We start from the raw sequence: 22,708 nt of genomic DNA, 5'->3' as shown, positions 1-22,708 counted from the left end.
AACTGTAAAAAAGTGCATGTAAAATTCACAGTCTTTTTGACTGGAGGCGGTTGGAGGCAGAAGAAGCTTCGCCGGCTGACCACGCTGCATTTTTCGACAATCAAGGAGACTCTAATCAGTTGCTCCAAATTTGCCAACATCACACATGAACTTTCAATATGAAAATTTAATATAATTTTCGAAAATTAAATAGTTTTACAACACCGCAAAAGTCTCCAACTATGCGTAAATGGTATTATGTTCAGCTGCGTTAGTGAAGCTTTGAAGCTCTTCACAATTAATTTTTTTTTTCTTTTTTCAAGTGGAAATAGTAATATTTGGTGTAACCGGGAATTTGTGCCGAGGGATTTGTATGACCGTAACCTACCCATGCTCAGCAATGGACGAAAACTGCCAAGTGCTGGTAAACTTTCAACAAATTCCACCCAAAAAAAATTAGACAAAAAGCATCTTCCAAAAACGAAAAAAACAAAAATCACCAAATACAATGAAATTCCCCAGCAATGTTGTCAAGTGAGTGACGCTTGAAGAAAATTGCCGAAATAAAATTAAAAGCTAAAGAAGAAAAGTTAAATTAACACTCGAAAATGAGCGCGTTGAGGTCAGCGGCAACAACAGATGTTGGTAGCAAACGAAGGGAACAGAATAAAAAAACATATATATGTGTGTGTATGCATGTTGAAATACAGAAAGGACTGCATGCAACAAAGTCAGCAGCTACAAAAACCAACACACGCACACACACACAAGTGCAGCAAAAACCAAGCGAGTGGCAGAGAAGTGAAGCAGCTTTTGTGTGCGCCAATTAAAAGTGAAGTGAATGGCTGGCAATGATGAAAAAAAATAAAATAAAAAAATTAAATAAGTAAAATAAAAATAATAATAAAATAAGAAAACAGGCAACAGAAGCAGCTGCAAATTGCATTGGGGAAAGGCAAAGAGATTCAAGAGATGGGCGCTACTCTCGGCACAGGTGCATGCTTCAGCTGCTGTCGTTGGTGCAGCAGAGCAATTTGTGCCAAGATTGGGAGCAAGAATGGTGGAAGCTGTGATGTGTCAGCTGCCACATGCAACAGAAAACACTTGTACACACACGTATGCATACTTGTATGTCTGTAAGTGTAAGCGCTTGTGGGGTCGGTGTGTGTAAAAATGTGTGGCACGCAAACTTTGCTTGGCATTCACATATCCCCAATTGACGCGCTACAGCGAATCTCGGCGCAAAGTTAAAGCTGCAACAGATGCTTGCCAAGGCTGTTGCTTGCTATTGCTGCTGTTGCCTCTACTACGAACAACAACTACTACTATGTAGAAACACTTGGTGTTGAAACGGTGTGTGGCATCTTTACTCAAAGTCAAAGCGCTTTGTAGCCGACTGAGTTGACTGAGCTGACTATTGAGCAGCAGAAACATATTTTCTTGTGATTCCTCTTTTTTTTTGCTCCTTCAACCGAGTAGCGTACTTCTGAAAGTAACCATCCACCAACCAGCCAGTCAGTCAGTCAGTCAGCCATTCACCATTTGTGAGCTGCAACAATTTGGAAAGTAAGTGGCAAGTGGATCGTTGCAATTAAGTTAAATGTTAATGGAGTTTTAAGTTGTTATTGCAAAGAGCCAAAAGGTGTTGGCAGGCGGTTAAGATGCTGGTGGTGGGGGGGAAGGAGTAGCGAAGGAAGGCAAGTGGGTCTACGTAAATGACTCAAGTTGAAGTGTAAAATTAAGTGGCAAGCGAAAAAGAAGCGAAAAATATGAAAAATAAAATATGGCAAAAGCTAAGAAATAAGAATTAAAATAATTTATAAATACACATCTTTTTTCTCCTCCACATTCTTTGATCCCCAAACGGACAATGTCTTGGGTACCATCATTTTGTGTTGTTGCTTTTTGCATTCATTAACTACAGCTTCTTGCAACAGTTTGTTGGGTGAAAATTAGTATGCAAAATATTTGCTTAGGGCGAGGTCGTGGTTTCGCTTACTTAAATTCAAAAATATGAACAAAAAATATTTACGTTGTGGGTTAGGTTGGTATGCACGTAACTATTTAGTATTTTTACTTCTGCGATGCGGCTATGTGATTGTATATAAGAATAACGACGTGCAATAGAGTATATAAAAAATATTTTTCTATGAAAAAATTACTGAAATTTTAAGCAAGCGGATGGCTCGAATACCCTCAGGGTACAATCTTGCCTACAAAAAGAGAACCTTATTTCTTCTATCATTAAGTTAGTTCTGCGAGTTCTTTCTCTCTTTTCTCATTGTCAAAGTTACATGGGATTGTATTCAAATATGGAATATCTTAGAAGTATTAATTGTTTTTACAAAATATTAAAAATCTTCCACTATTACAAAAATATATGGAAAATTATGTAATAATGATTCGAAAAGATTTCATCAAAAGTTAAAAATGTTTACTTAGTATTTATAAAAAAATTGGGCTATGCAGTTTAATATATCATTGAATTTTGGTATAATACAAAGTAAGTTTCAAGTGATTAAAAAATTGTGCTGATTTTTGACAAATATGCTTGCTGACGGTATTGGGTCTTTTATTCCACATAAAAAATTTTTAAGTAGGCATTAAATGCAGAAATTGCTCAGGACCGCGACCAAAAAAAATTCTCAAAAATCAATGTGATTTGTGACCTACTTTAAACTGGCACTTTATTATACCGGAATTGAATCAACTATAAAACTGCTTAGCCAATTTTTTTGATGAAACTTTGCCGAATTTTTAAAAATTTTGTACAGGGTTCGAAATTTTGCTTTATACCGTTTTTGTTGTAGTATGAGCTGTGGTTTTATAAAAGAATAATTGAAATTAAAAACTAAATGGTTAAAAGCTCCAAAACCAAAAAAATTAGACATCTATTGTTTTACTTATTTTTTATTTGATGGAATATAATTCAATTCTCATGGGAAAAATGCCCTTTTTATAAATTTAGCTCAAAATATTTACAAATTAATATTATTTAATCTACGCTTTTAATTTCCGAATCTACACTTTAAAGTCCGAACAAAATAGATAAATAAGAAAATAAAAATCAAAAAGTATAGGAATAATAAGAAACTATTATTAATACATAATAGTAGTAAAAATAATTATCAAAAAAAAAACGAAATTATCGTAACATTGTAAAAAAATTAATAATAATAAAAAAAAAAAAAAAAAAAAAAAATTAATAATTATAAAAAATTAAAAATAATAATAGTAGAATCACTAATTATAAAACTAAAAGTAATTATAATAACAAAAAAAAAATAAAAATAAATAACAAAAAAAATAAAAATAAAATAAAAAAATAATAACACAAAAAATAATATTGGGTAGTCGAAAAAGTCTTTTCGTATTTTGTCAATAGATGTCGTTGGAGTCATCTATATCCAGTACTACCAATCACATTGTGTCATATCATATGGTGTTAGAAAGGTGACATTTTAAGCTTCATTTAACCAAAAAAAATTAAATTCGGAGAAGTTGAAAAAAAGTTATAGCTGTTCAAAAATGAGTGAAAATAATGAAGGAATTCGTTATATATTGAAATTTTTGTGTAAAAAGGTGAAGAATGCCACGCAAGCCACCAATGAAATTTGTGAAGCTTACGGAGACGATGCTGTATCAGTTCGTGCAGCACAACAACGGCTCGCTCGCTCCCGTTCTTGAAATTTTGATGTGAAAGATGCACCTCGCTCCGGTTGACCTATCGTTGAAAAAGTCGATGAAATTATGGAAAAGATTGACCAGGACCGTCACGTAAGCTGTCATGACATCGCCAAGGCACTAAACATTCGTCATCAAACGGTTTTGAACCATTTAAAAAAGGCTGGTTACAAAAAGAAGCTCGATGTTTGGATACCACATGAATTGTCTGTGAAAAATTTGATGGACCGAATTAACATCTGCGATTTTTTGCTGAAACGAAATGAAATCGAACCATTTCTGAAGCGAATGCTAACAGGAAACGAAAAGTGGATCAAATACGACAATAATGTGCGAAAAAGATCATGGTGCAAGGGTGGTGAAGCTCAACAAATGGTCGCAAAGCAAGGATTGACGCCTCGAAAGGTTATGCTGTGTGTTTCGTGGGATTGGAAAACGAATCATCAACTATGAGCTGCTCCAGCCTGCTCGAACGATTGATTCTACACTTTACTGTCAACAACTGATGAGATTGAAGCAAGGAATGGAAAAAAGGGCCAGAACTGATTGGCAGAAAGTGCGTCGTCTTCCATCAGGACAACGCTAGGACACACATATCTTTGATGACTCGGCAAAAACTGGGAAAGCTTGGCTGGGAAGTTTTGATGCATCCACCATATAGCCCTGACCTTACACCATCGGACTACCATTTGTTTCGGCTCCCTTAATGGAGTAAAGTTGGCTTCAACAGAAGCCTCTGAAAATTACTTGTTGCAGCTTTTCGCCGAGAAACCACAAAAGTTTTACACTGATGGAATAATGCCTCTAGAAGAAAAATGGCAAAAGGTGGTCGACCAAAATGATACATATTTGGTTTAATAAAGTTCATTATAAATATAAAAAAATTAGTTGAAGTTTGATTAGAAATACGAAAAGACTTTTTCGACCACCCACCCAATAATAATAGTAGTAAAAATAATTATCAAACCAAAAATACTAATATAAATAAAACATACAAAAAATAATACCAATTAGTAGTAAAACGAATTATCAAAAAAAAATTAATGTGTTTTTTAAATAATAATAATAAGAAAATAACAATAGCGGTAAAAATAATTACGCAAAAAATTATCATAAAAAAAAAAAATTATAAATAAACGAATATTAATAATATAATAAATAATAATAATTACAACTTCAGCGCCATTTTTTAAATGATTAAAATTACATAATTTTTGTATGTAAAAGAAGTTAATTTAAATATCGTTTTTCATTTTTTGTATTGTAAAAAAAATTTCTGAATATACCCTAAATTTTCGAGCTCTAGACCTGACTTTTATTTGCTGAAGTTAAGGTAGTAGTCTGGTCAAATACTAATTTTTTATACATATTTTTACGAAATTTTCATCAGTTATTCCACACATCAGTAGTTCTGGCAGGTGCTACTTTTGTTTCTTTTCAGCCATAACTTCCACCCGAAAAACATACCTTTTTTTCAAGAGACCGTCATTTTGTTATTTTTCAAATGGCACGCCTACCGAATTATAATCAGTTTAACTTTTTCGTTTCAGATGTCAGAGATGAAGAGCCAAAATCCTGTTGACAAGTTATCTATCTTTTTTTTGGAAGACGCTTACTTTGGTGCCACACTACTTCAAAAAAAATGTCAAAAAAAGAATTGTTTTTGTATACTATTTGAGGTCAATAATATAATAACATACTATAAATTTAAAACGATCGCAGTTTATTTTCTTACAAACAAAAATTCCTAAAAAATATTTATAAAAAATGAGTATTTGACCAGACTACTACCTTAAATAGCAAATGTTTAAAATTCTCCCTTATTTCTGGCAGACAAATTTCTTAGAGGTTCTAACAGTTCTCTACGTTGAGAGAGTTTAAGTCTTCTAGTGTGGCAACATATTGCCTTATTTTGAAATACATATTTTAGCGTTTCAGTTTTATTCCATCGACTATAATTCACTTTTTTCCAGCCCCACTTGTTTTTACTTATATCACCGACACAGTTTCAGATATCGAAATAAAATATTGCCTATGGCATTCAGGAATATCGCAGCTTCCTGTACGTGGTACAAATTTCAGGTTTGATTCAGGAGTTATAGATGTAACTGATTACATAAAACAAAAAAAATATGTAAATAAAAAAATCCTTTTTGTGTTAGTGGAAAACACGTTAAAGTTTTTTCTTATATCACCGACACAGTTTCAGATATCAAAATAGAATATAGCCTATGACACTCAGGAATATCGCAGCTTTCTGTACGTGGTAGAAATTTCAGGTTTGATTCAGGAGTTACAGATGTAACTGATTACATACATAAAAATATATATATATGTAAATAAAAAAATTCATTTTTGTGATTAGTGTTAAAACGAAATATAATATACACTCCAACTATTTGTAACTAAATTCAGTCCAAAGATTCTTACATGAATGCTAAAATATTTTATTTTTTTTTTTTGTTTTTAATTTTTCCGTGCGCAAATTGTGCCAAAAAGTCAATTGCAAAAGTATTTTGGGCAGCATCTATATCGGTAAATTTATATACGAAAAATATTCGCAGAATAGTTCATCGAAGGTACTTTCGCGCTGCACATTTGTCATTTTTGTTTTTTTCACTATTAAAGCAATTAGCGGTCACAGTAACAAGCGCAATGCAATACATTCGATATGAATAACAAGAACAAATGCCAATAATAATAATGGCAACAAGCGCATCGAGCGCATGCTACGCGCAACTATGCACCGTTAACAGAGATGCAGCAAGCAGCGCGACCGCGCATTAAGCGGATTTTAACCACCCACAAAAACCGAAAAGCTAACAACCTCAGCTGATTGCAAAGCAGTTGGCTGTTTGATGGGCGCAGTGGTATCTGAACAGCGTAGTTTTTGTTGTTATGCAATAAAGGCGGCAAAAAATGAAGATTTATCAGCAGGCCAGCCAAAAAGAAAAGGAAAAGTGAAACACAACAAAAACAAAAAAAAAAAAATACATTGAAAAAATTAAAAAAAAATGTAACACTAGCAGCGCCAACGAGCGAGCAACAGCTGCAAACGCAGAACAAAACAAAAAAAAAAAAAACAAAAACAAAACAAACAGAAATGCAAATAAAAAAAAACATTCCACTTTTTAAATACAAACAAACCATATATTTTTGAGCCATGAAAAAAACGCGCTCTATTTACACACTAATACCAGCAGAGGCGCAAACTATGTAAGAGCACAACTCCCCAGTGTTGCCACGGCGCGGCGTTACACCAGCATGCAACATTTATGCGCAAAAAAGCGCAAAATTAATGCTGCGCGCAAAATGTACAGCCACAGCACATACAAATTCCCAAACAAAGCTGGGCGCGCACTAACACACTCACACACATGCATGCAAGCATAAAAGAGGCTCAGGTATTTTTTTGCGTTAATGCAAACAAACGCGCTGCGCGGCAACAGCTGACGCGCCACCAAACTAGGTTAGGTAGTCGGCATACAAAAGAGCACACGTCCGTTGAAAATATTCTATACGACACGGCGCGCCTTTCATTGTCCATCCGAATGCACACATACACGCGCACATGGCGCCCACTTGCTGGTATAAAAGGACAGCGGCTGCTATAGCTGCTAGCCAGCCGCCTCTTGGCCTGCATTTTGTGTTTGCGCTGCTGTGGCACCCAAAATGGACAGCGATGGCATATTCCTTTCTTTTTTTTTGTTGACGACGAGCTATGCAATCTGTGCAACCTGCAACGCTGCAGTAGGCGTTTTTGATATTTCATTTACTTTTATGTTTGTTTTAGCGCTTACTACACTGCTTTTTCTTATTATTTCATTTGCCATTTATTTCATTTTTAGATTTATTTGCCGTGAGTTCAATCGGCTGAGAGTGCAAAAGCAATAAAGAATCGATGGCACTTGTTCTCGTTTCTAGCTTTTTTGTCTTTTCCAAAGCAATTCAAAGCAACGTAGCTTGGCAGTTCTAAATAACTATCAGCGCGCACAATTCGCTTTCAATGCTATCGATTTGCGCGTGTGAAAAAAAAAATTCGATAAAATGGTAAAATATCTAAGTTTAGGTGTCTATTGGTACAAAAAACAAGAGGAAAAACGCGCCTGGAAAATATCAAAAAACTAAATGTAAGTAGTAAAAGCATTTTTATTGAGGTCTGTGTCACATTTATGCATTGCCGTCGGTGGGGAGAAGCGTACATACTTACTTTATATATTATAATAGTTTGATCTCAGCCTCTACTGTGTCATGTGGCACCGCACCGCACCATGCCGCGTTGCGCCACTGCGCAGTTGATAAATGTAAATGTAGTGTACGCTGATATTCCCTGGTGCTCAGCCCTTACAAAGTTGAGAGTTGCCTGCATTTTTCTAGTGAAAATGTGCCATTTTTATGTGGTGGTTGTCAGGGCTGCGCGGTACAACGCTCGCTAGGATGCCACTGTAAATGCGTGATAAATGTAGCTGATATTTCAGTCAATGCTATCAGTGACGGCAGCAAGTGGCATTCAATGCCGGCAGGAAAGAGATACAGTGAATTTGTGTAGCCTACCGCGGTGGGCAATGGAAGAGAGGTAGTTGGGAGTTGGTGTTTGTCTATTTTTTTGCGGAAAGACACATTTTTGTTTTGTTTCTTTCTTTTTTTTTCTAAAGACAAATATTTTTTTGGTGTTGTTTTGAGAGTAATATTTTTGTCTTTTATCATTACTTACATTAGGTTAGTATCAGAATTGAAAATAAGTATACTCAAAACCAACAAATTCTTTGATAAAAATTGCAGATACGTAGCATTTATGTGATGTTGTCGCTAAGAAAAAATAGCTAAAAGCTTTCCAGAGTAATACTAACTGCCGGTGGAAATGATTGCTCTAGACCTGAAAGACTCCCTGAATTTTTTCAAGTTCAGTTAAAGTTAAAGGATAACATTAGCTGAGCAGATGTGTTAACCGAAATGTTTCGTTTCTGGAAATGTCTGTTGTAGAGTCGAAATTCGACTCCGATTATCCTAAAGTGAGTCTAACATCAACTGAGCTGATGTATTTACCGCAATGTTTCATGCATAAAGTCAATACCAGATAATGTTAATGAAATTTCATGAACATGCATGAACTGCTAAAAATAAAGCTGTTAAATTACAGCTTTTGAAGCCTACTTTTCGTGGCAAAGTATATATGTTGGAGTGCAGATGTTAAACTGTAGCTTGCAAAGAGTATTGGCAGAGAATGTTAATGAAATTACATCAAATTGAATTTTTAATGCTGTACTTTAAAAGTTGTATTATAACAGCTTCATTTTTAGCAGTTAATGCATGTTCATGAAATTTCATTAACAGCTCGATTTTTAACAGCCATTCAGAGGCCTCATTAGCAGAGTGAGCGAGCGCACGCTTGGTGGTGTTGTATGTAAAGTTAGGAGCTGTTAAGTTATGCTCACCTATTACCGGTATTACAGATATGTAAATATAATATTTTAACAAATTTTTAAGTGGCCAAGCTAATTTATTAGCTTTTGTATGATTTCTGCTTTATACTTCAATTTATGGAATTATTAGTCTATCGTCTAGTTTTAGATGAGGTTAGATTAAGTACATATTTTGATTTATGTTGGCTGCGCTTTAGAGGCTTGGTTGTTTTCCTAAAAGAGCGGATCGATGCCGAAATAGCATAAAAGCAACTGCGTGTGAAGTATTAACGAAACTCTTGATTTATGTGAAAGGTTGATGCATGCCATATAACTGACTTTTTTTATACCGAGAAAATGCGAAATGTCGTCAGCCAAAAAAATTATCAAAAATCAACGAAAATCTTGAGCGACTTCGAAGTGGTACTTTGTTCTATTAAATTTAATGGGCTACAAAACTTACTTGCCCAACTTAAAAAAAACAAAACAAAAATTCTAATTACAATAAAATATCGATGAAAATTGTCGCATTTTTGGGGGAAAAGAAATCCATTATTTTCTCAGTAGATGGATTTTCCAAGTTTCATTATTTGGTCATATTTATATTGCCAGCAACCACATTATTAATAGCTAGCAATAAGTTATGGTATTTCGATTCGGGATTTTCTCTTAACCAACTGTATACCACCTTTTTTGCTTTGTTAGCTTGTACTTTTGCAGCTGGGTAATGCAGAAATAAATTTTTTATATACTTTTTATAATTTTTTTTTATTATTTTTTTATTTTTATTTTCCAAAATAGAGTTTGAATCATGAATTAGTATCGTTGTTGTTATATTTTTATTAAAAAAAATAATAATAATTGAAATTAAAAATAGATAGGTAAATAGAAAAAACTTGTCAATATGTGGAACCTTTATAATAATTTCGGGGGATGTAGATAGAAGGAATTGTTGAGATATTCTCCGCGGCATCGAAAGCAAAAGTTTTGTTTGTAAAAATCCTTTAATTTGTTCCTCTTTATTTTATTCTTTATTTCTTTCTGAATTTCCAGAATTTTTTTTTTGTTCAAATTTTTGTATCACTTAAATGTGAGTTCAGTGAGTCGTAGCTACTCTATTAAGGGGTTATATACCTTGTGTTTTTCAAAAAAATCAAAATAAATTTTATTTCTTTATCGTAAAGTACAATCCCTTGAGAACATTTTCCAAAAATTTCATAGAGATCTGAGCAATAGATCGAAAGTTACAGCGTTTTAAATTGTGCGTCGTCACGTCCTGAGCGTACGGCCTCATGCGGCGCTTGAAACTTTAAACGCGATTATCTCAAAAACGTGTTTTTCCAAAAATGCTTTTGCGGTGGACGCGATTGCAAAAAAAGTATTCAACCGATTTTTATAATTTTTTTTTTAAATTGTTCGTAATTGATGTCGCCTCTTAGTGAACGATCAACTTTTTATGTATAAATTTTTATTTTGCAGATATGAATTTTTTAATGCCAATTTTAGGACTGTAGAAGTGGAGTTTTTTAAAAACATGTTCCTATTTTCACAAAAATCAAAATATTTAATATATTGATCGTTCACTAAGAAGATATAACCCTATACTAATGAAATCTTTTCGATTTTTTGATTTCAGTTGACTTGGTGGACTTGAATCGCGTCCACCGCAAGCCTCTTCCAAAAAAAGGGTCTTGGGGGAAAACGCCATAACTCCGCCATTTTTAAATATTTTTACACAAACAAAGCCTTTTTTTTTTCTTTAAACATTGTAATATCCAATAATAAAAACTTTTATACAATAAAATTATTGCTACATATCTTAAAAAAAAACCCAACTTTCGCTAATTTCACCGGACCACAAGGTATATAACCCCTTAAGCATTTCTCGTGCATATCTAAGAAAATCAATTATCTTCGTGATTTAAGGGGGTGGTAGGGTTTAGCGCTAAAAAAAACACTTTTTTTTTGATTTTTTTACAGAAATATGGCTTAAGATACTTTAATAAAATCAGTTGCATGTTATTGTACATCTTTTCAATAAGTTTTTAAAAAATATTAATAATAAAATATTGACAAATAAGCCCATGACAGAGTTTTTTTGGAGATATGTTTTTCGAGAGGTGCTCTGCGGTGCCAATCGGCATTCGTCGTAGAATCATCTGAAACTAAAAAAGTCGAATTTTTCAGTTAAAGTATGACGTAATGCTCAATTTCGCCATATTTGTAAGTGAAAAGCAACCTTAAAAAAAAAAATAAAAAAAAAAACAGTGGGGGGGGGGGTATTTTTGATTTAGAAAACGTGTGCCAAATTTGAAAAGAATCGGTTGAATAGTTTCGGAGTTGTGATTGGCACCGACTTTTAAGAAGTCGTTTCGGGAAAAACGCGTTTGAAAAAATGACTGAAAAACTAAAGAAAACATTTTTTTTCTCGTACCTTAAACGGAATCATCGATTCCAGCTCCATAAAGGACATTCCCTGCAGCAATGTCATTGTCCTCTGCTACTTTTTTTTGCTGTTCAGCTCTGCTGTTCAGCTTGTTTATCAGCCCTGGCAACGCGATGAAAATCTTGATCTCGAGCGTACTCGTGAGCACTTGGTCCAAGGCTGATTTCCATGTTGCTTAAAAATGCTAATATTGCACCAGCACCTTCGTTGAAGGTACAGGCTGCAACATAAGCTGCAAACTCGACAATGTTTTTACTTCCTGACAGTTTTTTCGGTGCGATACTCCATATAAGTTGATTTAAGCTTTCATTCGCATTTTGCGTAAAGCCTCCGACACACCTTTCTAGAAGTTCGTCTTTGCTTAAATCTTCGTATATTGGCTTTATTGCTGTAATTGTAATCTTGAATGGTTCCTGCTGCTTTAGCCCTTTGGTAGGGACACCATGAGTTTTCGCCGGTCATGCATTTATCGTGCTGCGGTTTTTCGTCTGTCGACTGTTGGTGATAAAAAGTCGCCCAGACGGCAGTTTTCATTTTCTCCACCGACTCGCAATTGTTTCGAATTGCAGAGCCGTAGTAGCGACTTAAATTATCTATCACTTTGCCTGTTAGTTTACCTTTTCCACCTAGCACTTTGCTTCTACGTTTTTGACCAGCACTTTTTCCTGATTTTATAACCTTTTCCTCTACGGAGTTTTTGACCAGCTCTCGCAGACGGGAACCCATTCGTTTCTGTATGTGCCCAATGCACTCTTTCTTTTGAATAATAAAATTTTCACCGTAAGGCTTTGTTTTTACTAAATTCCCAAAGGTTTTCGAGTCGCCATCTCCGACGTAATTACCAATTTTTGCGCCATATTTTTCTTCGGAGCGGCAAAACATTTCGATCACAGCACCTACTTCCATATTTCCGGAAGGTCATGTATGATTTGCTTGGCATTCTCCTTGCTCTATATGTTTTTCATACCATTCTTTAAATTCTTCTGTGTTCAATTTTGAATCCCAAGTTTTACATAATTGACAGTGCAAACTGCTAGTAAAAATGTCAATTACTTTTCCTGTCTCGTAACCAATTAAACTCGTAACACCAAACATTGAAGAATACCCTTGCTTCATCCAGGTGCCGTCTCCAGAAGCTGTTAAAATGTCTGTATTACTGTTTTTCAAAGTGTCCTTCTTCTCTTCAGTAGCAGCAGCAAGAAAAAATTGTTCGCCAGTAACTTTGATGGATGCACACATTTTTCGCATATAACTGGTTTTGCTCATAAAGTTGCTTAAAATATCCATTAATCCGCAGAACTTGTTACATCCGTCATAACCCAAGACGAACCCAACAGAAATAAAGCGAGTATTTACTTCGTAAGTACGACTGACTTTTTCGCTCGATGGCACATATTGCGGTTGACAGTTAGCACATTTCACTTGAATTTGAAAACCAAGTCCTTCTTTATTGCAACACTTAAAATCAATTTCTCCGTCACACTTAACACATTTAACTAATGTCGAAATTGAGTTGAAAACGAGTAGAAAATCAATAATGCGATTATGTTTTTCAGTATCTTCTGGTACGTTTTTAATAGTATTTATTTTGATTTTTTTAGATGACGCACTACTTGAATTCAAATCATTTTTCTTTCTCTTACACGAAGGTATTACTTTATTTTTTAGGTATAAACGGGCTTTAGTGACTTGTAGATAGCGTCGTGAAACTTTGGAAACTCGTGGCATGTTTATTAAAATTTACAAGATCACTCAAAACAGAATAGCGGCAGGGCAACTGCTCGGTTTAACGTGAGACAGCGAACTGAAGCTTATTTTTCTCTCGAATACATACGCAAACTGTACATTCTACGCTTCAGATCTTTTTTTTTGAATATAAAAAAAATTTCTAGAAGTATAACAATGGATCAAAAAGGTTTCAGAGCAGCTACGTTTCATACCTGCTCGCAGACAGCCGAGCCCTTGGGAATTGCCAAGCATCTATCGATGCTCCGCATTCGGGGTAGAGTGCCTACAAAGGCTATAACTTTGAGAGTTCTGCTCCGATCCACTTAAAATTTTGACACAACATTCTTGAAATGATTTACTATAAGATGGGTGAAGAACAAAAATTTCAATCAAAAACAATTTAATAACAAAACTCCTATTTTACCTAAATATTGCAGCCATTTATTTAGATTTAATTTTTCTAAGCATTTAAGTAAATTACATTGTAACTGATAATATATTAGGTGTAGTAAAAAGTTCTGAATATCTTAGTTAGTGAGCCAAATCTCACTTTGATTCAAGCTATACCGTAAGGCGATTTAGAAAAGTTCTTGACAGTTTGGTGTTTGGTGAAGCCAGTTGAGACTTACGCTTTCCAAAATGCAGGTGGAAAAGAGAAAATTCTAAACATTTTTCAGTACCACTACGACCAAGCTGAAGAGTAGGAGCAGAGTCGGAGCAGGCTACCAAACAAATGTATGTGGTTTATACATCCAATACTGAACTGTTGGTGCAAATGCCTCCCCCTTATTGATAGTAAGAACGTCGCAGATGTGGCATGCTCTGGTCGATCAATCGATGGAAATATCATGGAAATCGCCGAGTCCAACGATAGAATATGAGCACTTATTCCATTGCCCAGGATTAGTCGGAACATTTTTTGAAATCAATGCCTCATAGCTATGTTAATGTCATAACCGAAATAAAGCAAAAAACATTCAGAACTTTCTGCTTCACCTAATATTTGCATGTACAATTTTCACCCTTTTCACGCTTTAAAATGGCCCGAGAGCTTTTCAATTGTAATGCTATCAAATTTCTGAGCTTTTGTATTTTATTCGAACTGAATGGAGGGGTAAACCGTTACATGCATTACATGATTTAATGCGTATTAAGGGGATTAAGTCTTCTGAAAGGCTGCAAGCGGGTGAAAATCATTTTGTTTGACACTCACACATACGTACATATATATGTATTTCAACTTTAAAAACAATGTTGTTTTGTATGGAATTATTTTGAATTGAATTGCAATAAATTTAATGCTAAATTGAATCGAGGTTTTGTATTTAAAAATTTGTTTATCACGAAGGTGGCGCTTAAGAGGTTAATCGCTAAAATGTTCTAAAAGCAATTAAACTAATTTAGGACTATGAATTTGGAAGAGATTTTTTTTTTATTAGTCTTATAGCGTAATCGGGATTAACGAATAAATTCGAAATTATCTCGGGAATTAAGACCTAATTGAAATGAATTAGGGGAATTTTCGATGGCAACATTGCCGAAAAATGGCAGTTAGTATCTATTGTGAATGAAAAATAGTAAAACTTTTAAAGAGAAGAACAAGAAAGGCTGGAGTTTGCACTAACATGTTCGAAATTACGAGTATTTCGGAGCACTTCGAGGAATTGCAATTTAAGATTTTTTGTAATTATATTTTTTAGCCTCATGGCAACTGCGCTCAATCTTTTACTAACAAAAATTGTGGCAAACCTAATTTTTAGTTTCTAGTAAATATAAATTTTTTCAGTTTAAAATTTTTATAAAAAAAAATTGTCTATTTATTCAACTTTTGTATTTCTTTCCCGTTCGTTTGCTTCAAAATAGTCTAGTGTAAGATTTGTAGTGCAAGAATGAAGTAAAAACAAATTTAATTAATAATTAGCAACATGAAAGGTTGCGCGAAAGTAATCAACCAATTTTAATTTTGAATAACATTTTTACTAAAATAAAAAAAACGAAAATATTTTGAGTGATGAAAATCCTTGCTATTGCGTTTATGTTTCACAGCTGCAGCTGTCTTTTTAGTTTCAAACAAAAAAAAAATCAAAAATAAGAAAAAAAATTCAAAAAATACAATACAAAAACAATATGCAAAAAAAAAAAATACAAAAAAAACAACCCAAAACACAAAAAAAAAAAAACAAAAAAAAAAAAAAATTGTGCATCATGCCCCTCCAACAAAATATGAAATTTTAACCGAACAACTGTGTCTTCTCTGTTTGTATTCTTTAATCTCCCACACGGTAGAATCTAATTTAATGGGACTTTCGCTAATAAGCAGGTTATAGGCAACGAGTTTGTGGCCTTGCGTTGTCCTAATGGAACACAACACCTCTTCAGTTGGCCAATTCTGCCCGTTTCTGGTCAATCGCTAGCTTCAAACGGTCCAGTTGTTGACAGTAGAGATCTGAGTTTAATGTTTGGCATACGGAGTCAACTCTTAGTAAATGATTCCTTTTAAGTCCCACCAGTAGAACCTTCTTGGCCGTTAGTTCTGGTTTGGCCACCGTTTGGACTGTTTTATCACGCTTCGCCACGACCGTTTTCGCCCAATATTGTCGTATGTTACCCATTCCTTATCCCAGTCAATATTAGTTTGAGATATGGGTCGATTTCATAGGGTTGGGCCAAGGATTCGCAGCTGGAAATTCGATTCACCATGATTCTTGGTGTTAATTGGTGTGGTTCCCAAACATTCTGCTTATTTTTTAATCCAGCTTTGCGCAAATGTTTTAAAACTGTTTTATGGTCGATCTTTAGCTCCTTGGCGATGCTACGACTACTAAAATGCCACTCAACTTCAATTGTTTCTGTGATTTTATCGACATATTCGACGACGGGCTTGCCTGTGCGAGGTGTCTCTTTAACTTTTTTTGTTTGTTTAATATACAAGGTGAAGTCCAAAATAAACAAGACTGAGCTAAAATAGAAACGACAGGAGCTTTATTTTGATAACTTCGAGTTTATTTATTTATTTAAAATAGTCCCCTCTGGCCTCGATACACTCTTTTGTGGGATCTAAAAGCTTTTTGAAAGAGTGTGTCAGGTCATTGACCGGAATGCCCTTTAGAATGTCGGTACGAGCCTTTTGGATGGCCTCTACGGACGCAAAACGTTTTCCTTTCATGTCCAATTGCAATTTTCCAAATAGGTAGAAGTCACAGGAAGCCAAATCAGGCGAATACGGTGAGTGATTGATGGTTAAAATGCGATTGCTAGTCAAAAAATCAGCCACAAGAGTGGATCGATGAGATGGTGCATTATCATGCAATAAGCGCCAGCTTCCTCCTTCGCGGTATTCAGGGCGAATTCGACGAATGCGATGCAACAAACGCTTCGAAATGCCAGGATAGGGAATTGCATTGACAGTTTGGCCCGTTGGCATGAACTCCTCGTGGATAATTCCCTTGGAATCGTAAAACAAATGAGCATAGGCATGGTTTTTGAATTTTCTAAACGGGATTGTTTGGGTTGTGGCTCATCTGGGGCCTTCCATGCGGCACCTTGACGCTCAGTTTTAGGTTCATGTTGGAAACACCACGTTTTATCACCAGTTGCAATGTTGTAAAGGCAGTTCTCGTATTTTCTCGCTTCTTTAATGAGGTATTGCGAATGTAGAATTCTGAGGAATTTTTGGTCCTTAGTTAACTTGTGCGGATTGAAACGTGCACACACTTTTCGTAAGCCCAAATGATCAGTTAAAACGCGATAAATCGATGTATTGGAGATATTCAACTCCGACTCAACATGAATTTCAACGATGATTTCGGTTCATTTTTTGATAAATTTACGAAGAATTTCGATGGAGTTTTCGGTGATTACTGATTTTGGGCAGCCCGTGTTCTCACAACCATCTCTGAAACGTGTGAACCACTCATGAACTCTGGCATGAGATACACTTTTTTCGTCAATTCAAATGTTTCGATAAACATTTTACCGATTTTAAAACAAAATTTAATATTAACTCCTTATGCGAAACTCAATTTTGTACCGATGCCACCAACGCACTGACACTTTAGGTGCAATAACTTCGCTTCCACTGAACCGAATGTCACCAAGCTTTCACTTCATGACGCTAGTTTTCTTTATTTCGGGCTTCCCTTTTTATACCACTCTCATCACCCTGTATACCCAGGCTTATTTGGAAGTATTCTTTCCTTATTTCACATGCCAATCCGTTTAATCTTCATGCACAAGCTACGCTTCACAGCTAAGTACCATAATGAATAAATTTCGTTAAACCTTTAAATATCGAAACATATCATAGCCATCTAATCAATGTACTTTAACAGTTTTTCACGGTGAAATTGGGACTCCTGCCCTTTCCAAAGCACCGCCATGAATTCCACTTGCCTCCAACAACTACACGCTTCCGCCGAACGTGAACGAGCCATGGCTATGAAGTGGTTAATACGCACCTTTGGGCGGTGCACCTATCTATCGCATTATCACAAAATGCTAATGTCCTATCTAAATTGCTGCCACAGCGCAAATAAAAAGGTTAAGTTGGCCCGGTACATGACCTAAACCAGAGCAAAAGCCATCATAGCAATTAATAATGGAGCACATGCACACACGCACGCACGCGCGCATATGGACAGGTACATAAACCGGCATGCAATTTAGGCAACTATAGTGTGGTTATGTGAGTTTGCAAGTGTGTGAATGCGTGTGAGTGTTCAGCGACCGCAATGAACAGCTCCTCGAAACCACCGCAGTCGATGTGGTTGTTGTGGCGTGGCGTGTTTGTGGCTCATTGACTCGCCACTCCTCGCCAAATCGCCAAAAACAGAGTCATTTGCGACCGACAGCGACACAGCGACACAAACAACACAAACAAATGCGCCAACTAAGTTATACAGAAGGCAAATTCAAAGGACACGAGCACATTAGCAGGAAAAGTGGAGCCAAGTGGAGTGATGTGGCGCAGGTGTTGTATGGGTGTATGGGTGTAGCGTGCAGTAGCTAGCTCGCTTGCTGCTGGTAAGGCGATAATTTTGCTGATAACCATTTTTACATTTACATTTTCACCTTAATGCCTGGCTTTGCTCATAATCTTTGCTCGCGATGAGAGGTGGAGATGGGACAAAAGTGAAAGCGTTAAAAATGTGCTACGAGTATTTCTATGAACAACAACAATACAGCAAATTGCACACACACACACATATGCCGCACTAGTACTAATAACACCACCAATAACAGCAATTTTAATATGTAGTTTCTTCACTAAAACTCACATACATGCAGAGCTAAGCTTAGCTATGTGTGCGTGTGTATGCTTGTGTGGTTGTATGTGTTAACTACATTTGCTACGCTGTATTTCTGGTTGTACTTTGACCCTGAGTCCTTCATATCCACCAACTGAAATTGGGTTGTAGCAAAGTTCAATTCGCGTGTGTCCATCACCGCCACTTGATCGATGGGTTCGCATCGATTTGCTTGCTCTTCCTTCTTCCAATTCCACGCTCTCGCCTTCTCATTCGACATATAACGCACGTTAAGGACTGTTTTCGGTTGATGTAGCAATTTTGTGTTGAGCCTTTTTCCACATTTTTATTTAAGTTACTGTTTTCGAAAGTGTTGTTGTTACATGTTTCACTTTTTCATTGTGGCTACGCAAGAGTGCACACTTTTGCGCCACTCTCAACCATTGCGTTGCGTTAACAAACAAATGAAAAATCGCCGAAAATTGTGTTGAACATTTCTTGTTGATGGAGGTAGGAGAAAAAAGCGAGAGCAACGGACAAAGTTGCCGAATGTGAGATTTAGTTTTATGAAATGTCGCTTGTTTAATGTGTCGTCTTCGTAACGAGTCATATTCGTTTAAAAATCTGAGCTTGAAAAGCAACTTCTGCAATATAACACATGGACTGAAAAGTCCCGGGCCTAACACATAGATTGCACTAGTTTTATTGCATTCACCTCTTTTTCAGTTAGTACTAACCTTAAAATGACAGCTGATACAAATTTCATGATATTCCTTAGTTCGTGAGTTATTGCGCTAAGAGTGACGCTACTTTTGTTATTTTCAAAGCAATAGATCAAAAAGAATTTCAGGTTTTAATTTTATACTTGATGAAAAAGCAAAAGGGAAGGTATGAGAAAAGGCAACAGCGAAGAATAAGGAAGTAAAATTGTGATCCAAACAACCTAAAAGAAATAAAAGTGTGCTTATCCACTTTTTGCAAAAACGCATAACGAAGTTTAAAGTCACTCCATGTACTCCGATAGTCAGGCAGGTCTGAAATCGTGCAAACACTCGTTTTGCACAGTATTTTTCTACTAATCCACTCTAGATGCCAGGTGAAAGTCAGAATAAGATTGACGTCAGCACAAGGCAAAATGTAAACTTCAAATAGACAGACACACCATTAGCGTTGCTAATTCCATCTGGATATAGTTGAACTCCTGCGCTGTCAGTAGACAAACGTTGTCCGAATGGAACGCGAGATATGTCTAAGAGTCTATTTAAGTTCAGTAGGAGGGATCTAAGAATCGTAGTACGTGCCCTATTAGGTCACAGTTTAATAGGACGATATGCCGGTAGATTAGGGGCACCATCCAATGACTATTGTAGAGGCTGCCAGTATATAGAAGAGGAAGAGACCGTCGAACACCTTCCCTGCGGGTGCATGGCTCTCTATAGAAGACGGTCGGTCCCGCTTTTCTGGACAACATTGCGGATGTTGCGAACCTCAAACCAGCTAGTATAGTCAGCTTTTTAAAAGTCACACAATAGTTTAGAGAGGATCAAGTAGAGTAAGATTAATTCCGGTGGTATCACAAGGGGAACCAGATTGTACTGCGGATGAACTGGCTAGGAAGGTAACTGATTCTAAATCAGGCAGCTCTAGATCAGGTTGCTCTATATTTCACGCAAGCCAATAGTATATGGACCACTGAGCCCACTTGGGAGATAACTAGACAGGTCTGGTCTAGAAGGAATGGTCACAGCACTAGATTCCGCATTAATCTAGACCAGCCTTCCAGTAGCACTTAATAGGAACTCATGGGAAACGACTGCGGTTTCCCTCGAATAACTTCTGCCACAGCTGCAGGAATGAAGAGGAGGTGGAGAGCATTGAATACTTCCGCTGCCACTGTCCCACTCTAGCCTGAACGCGATATGGCTGTCTAATCTTATCTTCTTCTTCTACTTGATTGGCGCGATAACTGCTCAAGTTTAACAAAGCGCGTTTCTTCCTCGTGCCAACCGGCGCCACTTGGAAACACCGATTGAAGGAAGACAAGTCCTTCTCTGTCTGATCTTTCCAACGCAGGTGAGGCCTTCCTCTTCTTCTGCCACCACCAGCTGGTACTGCATCGAATATTTTCAGAGCCGGAGCGTTCGTTTCCATTCGGACGACATGACCCATCCAACAAAGCCACTGCATCCTATGCTATGTTTATGTCGTCGCAAAGCTCGTACAGCTCATTGTTCCAGCCCCTGCGATACTTGCTGTCACAAACGTGCAAAAGTCCAAAATCTTCAGCAGCATCTTTTTCTTAAACAGTCCAACGGACGCTTCTCAGACAATTCAAAGACGCCTGATCTAAAGTCATACTTCTTTGTACATGTGGAAGATTTCAAATACGCAGGCATCCACAGCTTTTCTTCACATTTTAGAGAGAAAGTGGTTTCACCACGTTGCGAATTAGGGGTGGCACTTGAACCTAAACTAATGGTATCACAAAGAACCGGCGGCCTACACCCTTTTCGAGAGATACAACCACAGTTAACCCTCCGTTGGGCATCTGGGTCTAGCCATACCTTTTCGACTTTGGACGTGACTTTGGACTTAGGGAACGACTTCAGTTTCCAGGTAGCTTCCTAAAATTAAATTTTCTATCGATTTATGAATAGAACCTTTTAGCTAAGGATCCTAAAGCAGGACGAGAAAAGGCCGGACCCAGGTGCCCAGCAGAAGGTTTTAAAAAAGGCGTCCACTGAAGGGTTAACTAGCTCAACCGATTGTATAAAAACAGGTGGAACTCCAAAGTCTCGATTTTAAAATGATTCTTACTGCCACGAAACAGTCTTGAGTCTAGTCAACTTTTGTCCGCTTAAAAAACTAATCCAAAACCACTTTTCCCCCTTTGACCCGACTCTGTGGGAACTGCATGTTGCCGATTTTATTAAATTACTTCAACTACCAGATTTGCTGGACTCACTGGTTTGGGTACGGCTTAGTGTTGCTGCTACAAAAAGAAGATTAGTAAGAATGTGAGTGAAAGGTAATCACTTGACGACACAGATTTTTTATAAAACTCTGGCAACTCTGTCATTTAATCTTGACCAATACCAAAAACCGCATTGCTCGTTTACAACTACTCAAACTGTTATTGCCACCAAACATAGCCCCAATTCCAACCAGTGCTGATGCTGATGCTGCTGCCACTGATACGGCCCTTGAAACAACGGCAATGCAATAGTTAGCCAGCCTTTGTGGCGACGCGAACAATAGCAGCAAGTGCGAGTAGTATATAACGAACAACAGCAACAGCAACAGCAACAACAACATAATACCTACTTGCACACAAAACATACGATGAAAAAAGAAAAGTAAAACAAGAATACAAAAAAAGTACAAATTCAACTACAACTTACATTCATTTCCCGGCATCGTGTGTCCTGTTAGGCCTTGCATGCCAACACCTCCCCCGCCACCAACGCCAACACCCACACCACTACCCGGATGATAGCTGTAGCCATTTTGTGTTGCGTAAAGTGCACTCTTCTGGTCCTCCATGCCCAAGGCGAGATCCATCGAATGTTCAAGTGCTTTGTTATCGAGTCCACTTGCCGGATAGTACGGCGGTGGCGGTTGGCTCTGTTGGGCGGCAACAATCGACGGTCGCACCGAGTCCATTTCGTAATCCTTGGCAGCAGCACTCTTTTTCGATTGATTGCGTTTGCAACGACAGAACATCAACAATAAACCGACAAATAATGCGAATACAATACACGAGACGATTATGGCGATCAGGGTGGGTGTAGCCAAGGCGGATGCCTCAGCAATGTACGTGCGGCCAACTGCAAAACAAAAAACAGACAAAAACATTATATCAAATAGATCAGGTGAAGTGAGAGTACAACTACAAAAGTGTAAGTAGTATCAGAAAATGAAATAAATAAGAAAGAAAAAAACACATAGCACAAGCAAAGTGTGTCAGCGAGTTGAAGGCAGCATTTGAGTGGCGGCCAATGTGTGCGTGTGTGATTAAATCGACGCGTTGATGTGTGGCAGCAAGCGGAATGCTGTCGAAAGAAAAGTAGTGTGAGGACACGTGGAGTATTCCTCCTTCTCTGGCAGATGTAGCCTGCGTTGGGCGCCCGCAAGGACATGCCACTCAATGTGTGTTATGCTTGGCTGGACAAATGAACAGACGCACAGGCGGACAGCGAAATGGAAAAATGTCCGATTATGTA

The 22,708-nt window shown here is 36.9% G+C and overlaps 1 protein-coding gene across 1 annotated transcript in view; it reads right to left on the bottom strand.

Annotated features, from left to right (window-relative positions):
• The window catches only part of LOC128865001 (muscle M-line assembly protein unc-89-like), a 230,189-nt gene that overhangs the window by 78,522 nt on the left and 128,959 nt on the right, over positions 1 to 22,708 (bottom strand). The window contains exon 5 of the mRNA XM_054104840.1: positions 21,887 to 22,312. Within this exon, the coding sequence (XP_053960815.1) occupies positions 21,887 to 22,312 (426 nt within the window). The remainder of the gene's footprint in view (positions 1 to 21,886; positions 22,313 to 22,708) is intronic.

This window comes from Anastrepha ludens, chromosome 5 (genome assembly GCF_028408465.1).
Source record: "Anastrepha ludens isolate Willacy chromosome 5, idAnaLude1.1, whole genome shotgun sequence".
In the NCBI taxonomy this organism is placed as follows: domain Eukaryota; kingdom Metazoa; phylum Arthropoda; class Insecta; order Diptera; family Tephritidae; genus Anastrepha; species Anastrepha ludens.
Note: the sequence above shows the minus strand (reverse complement) of the source record. Positions and strands in the feature narration are given on the sequence as shown.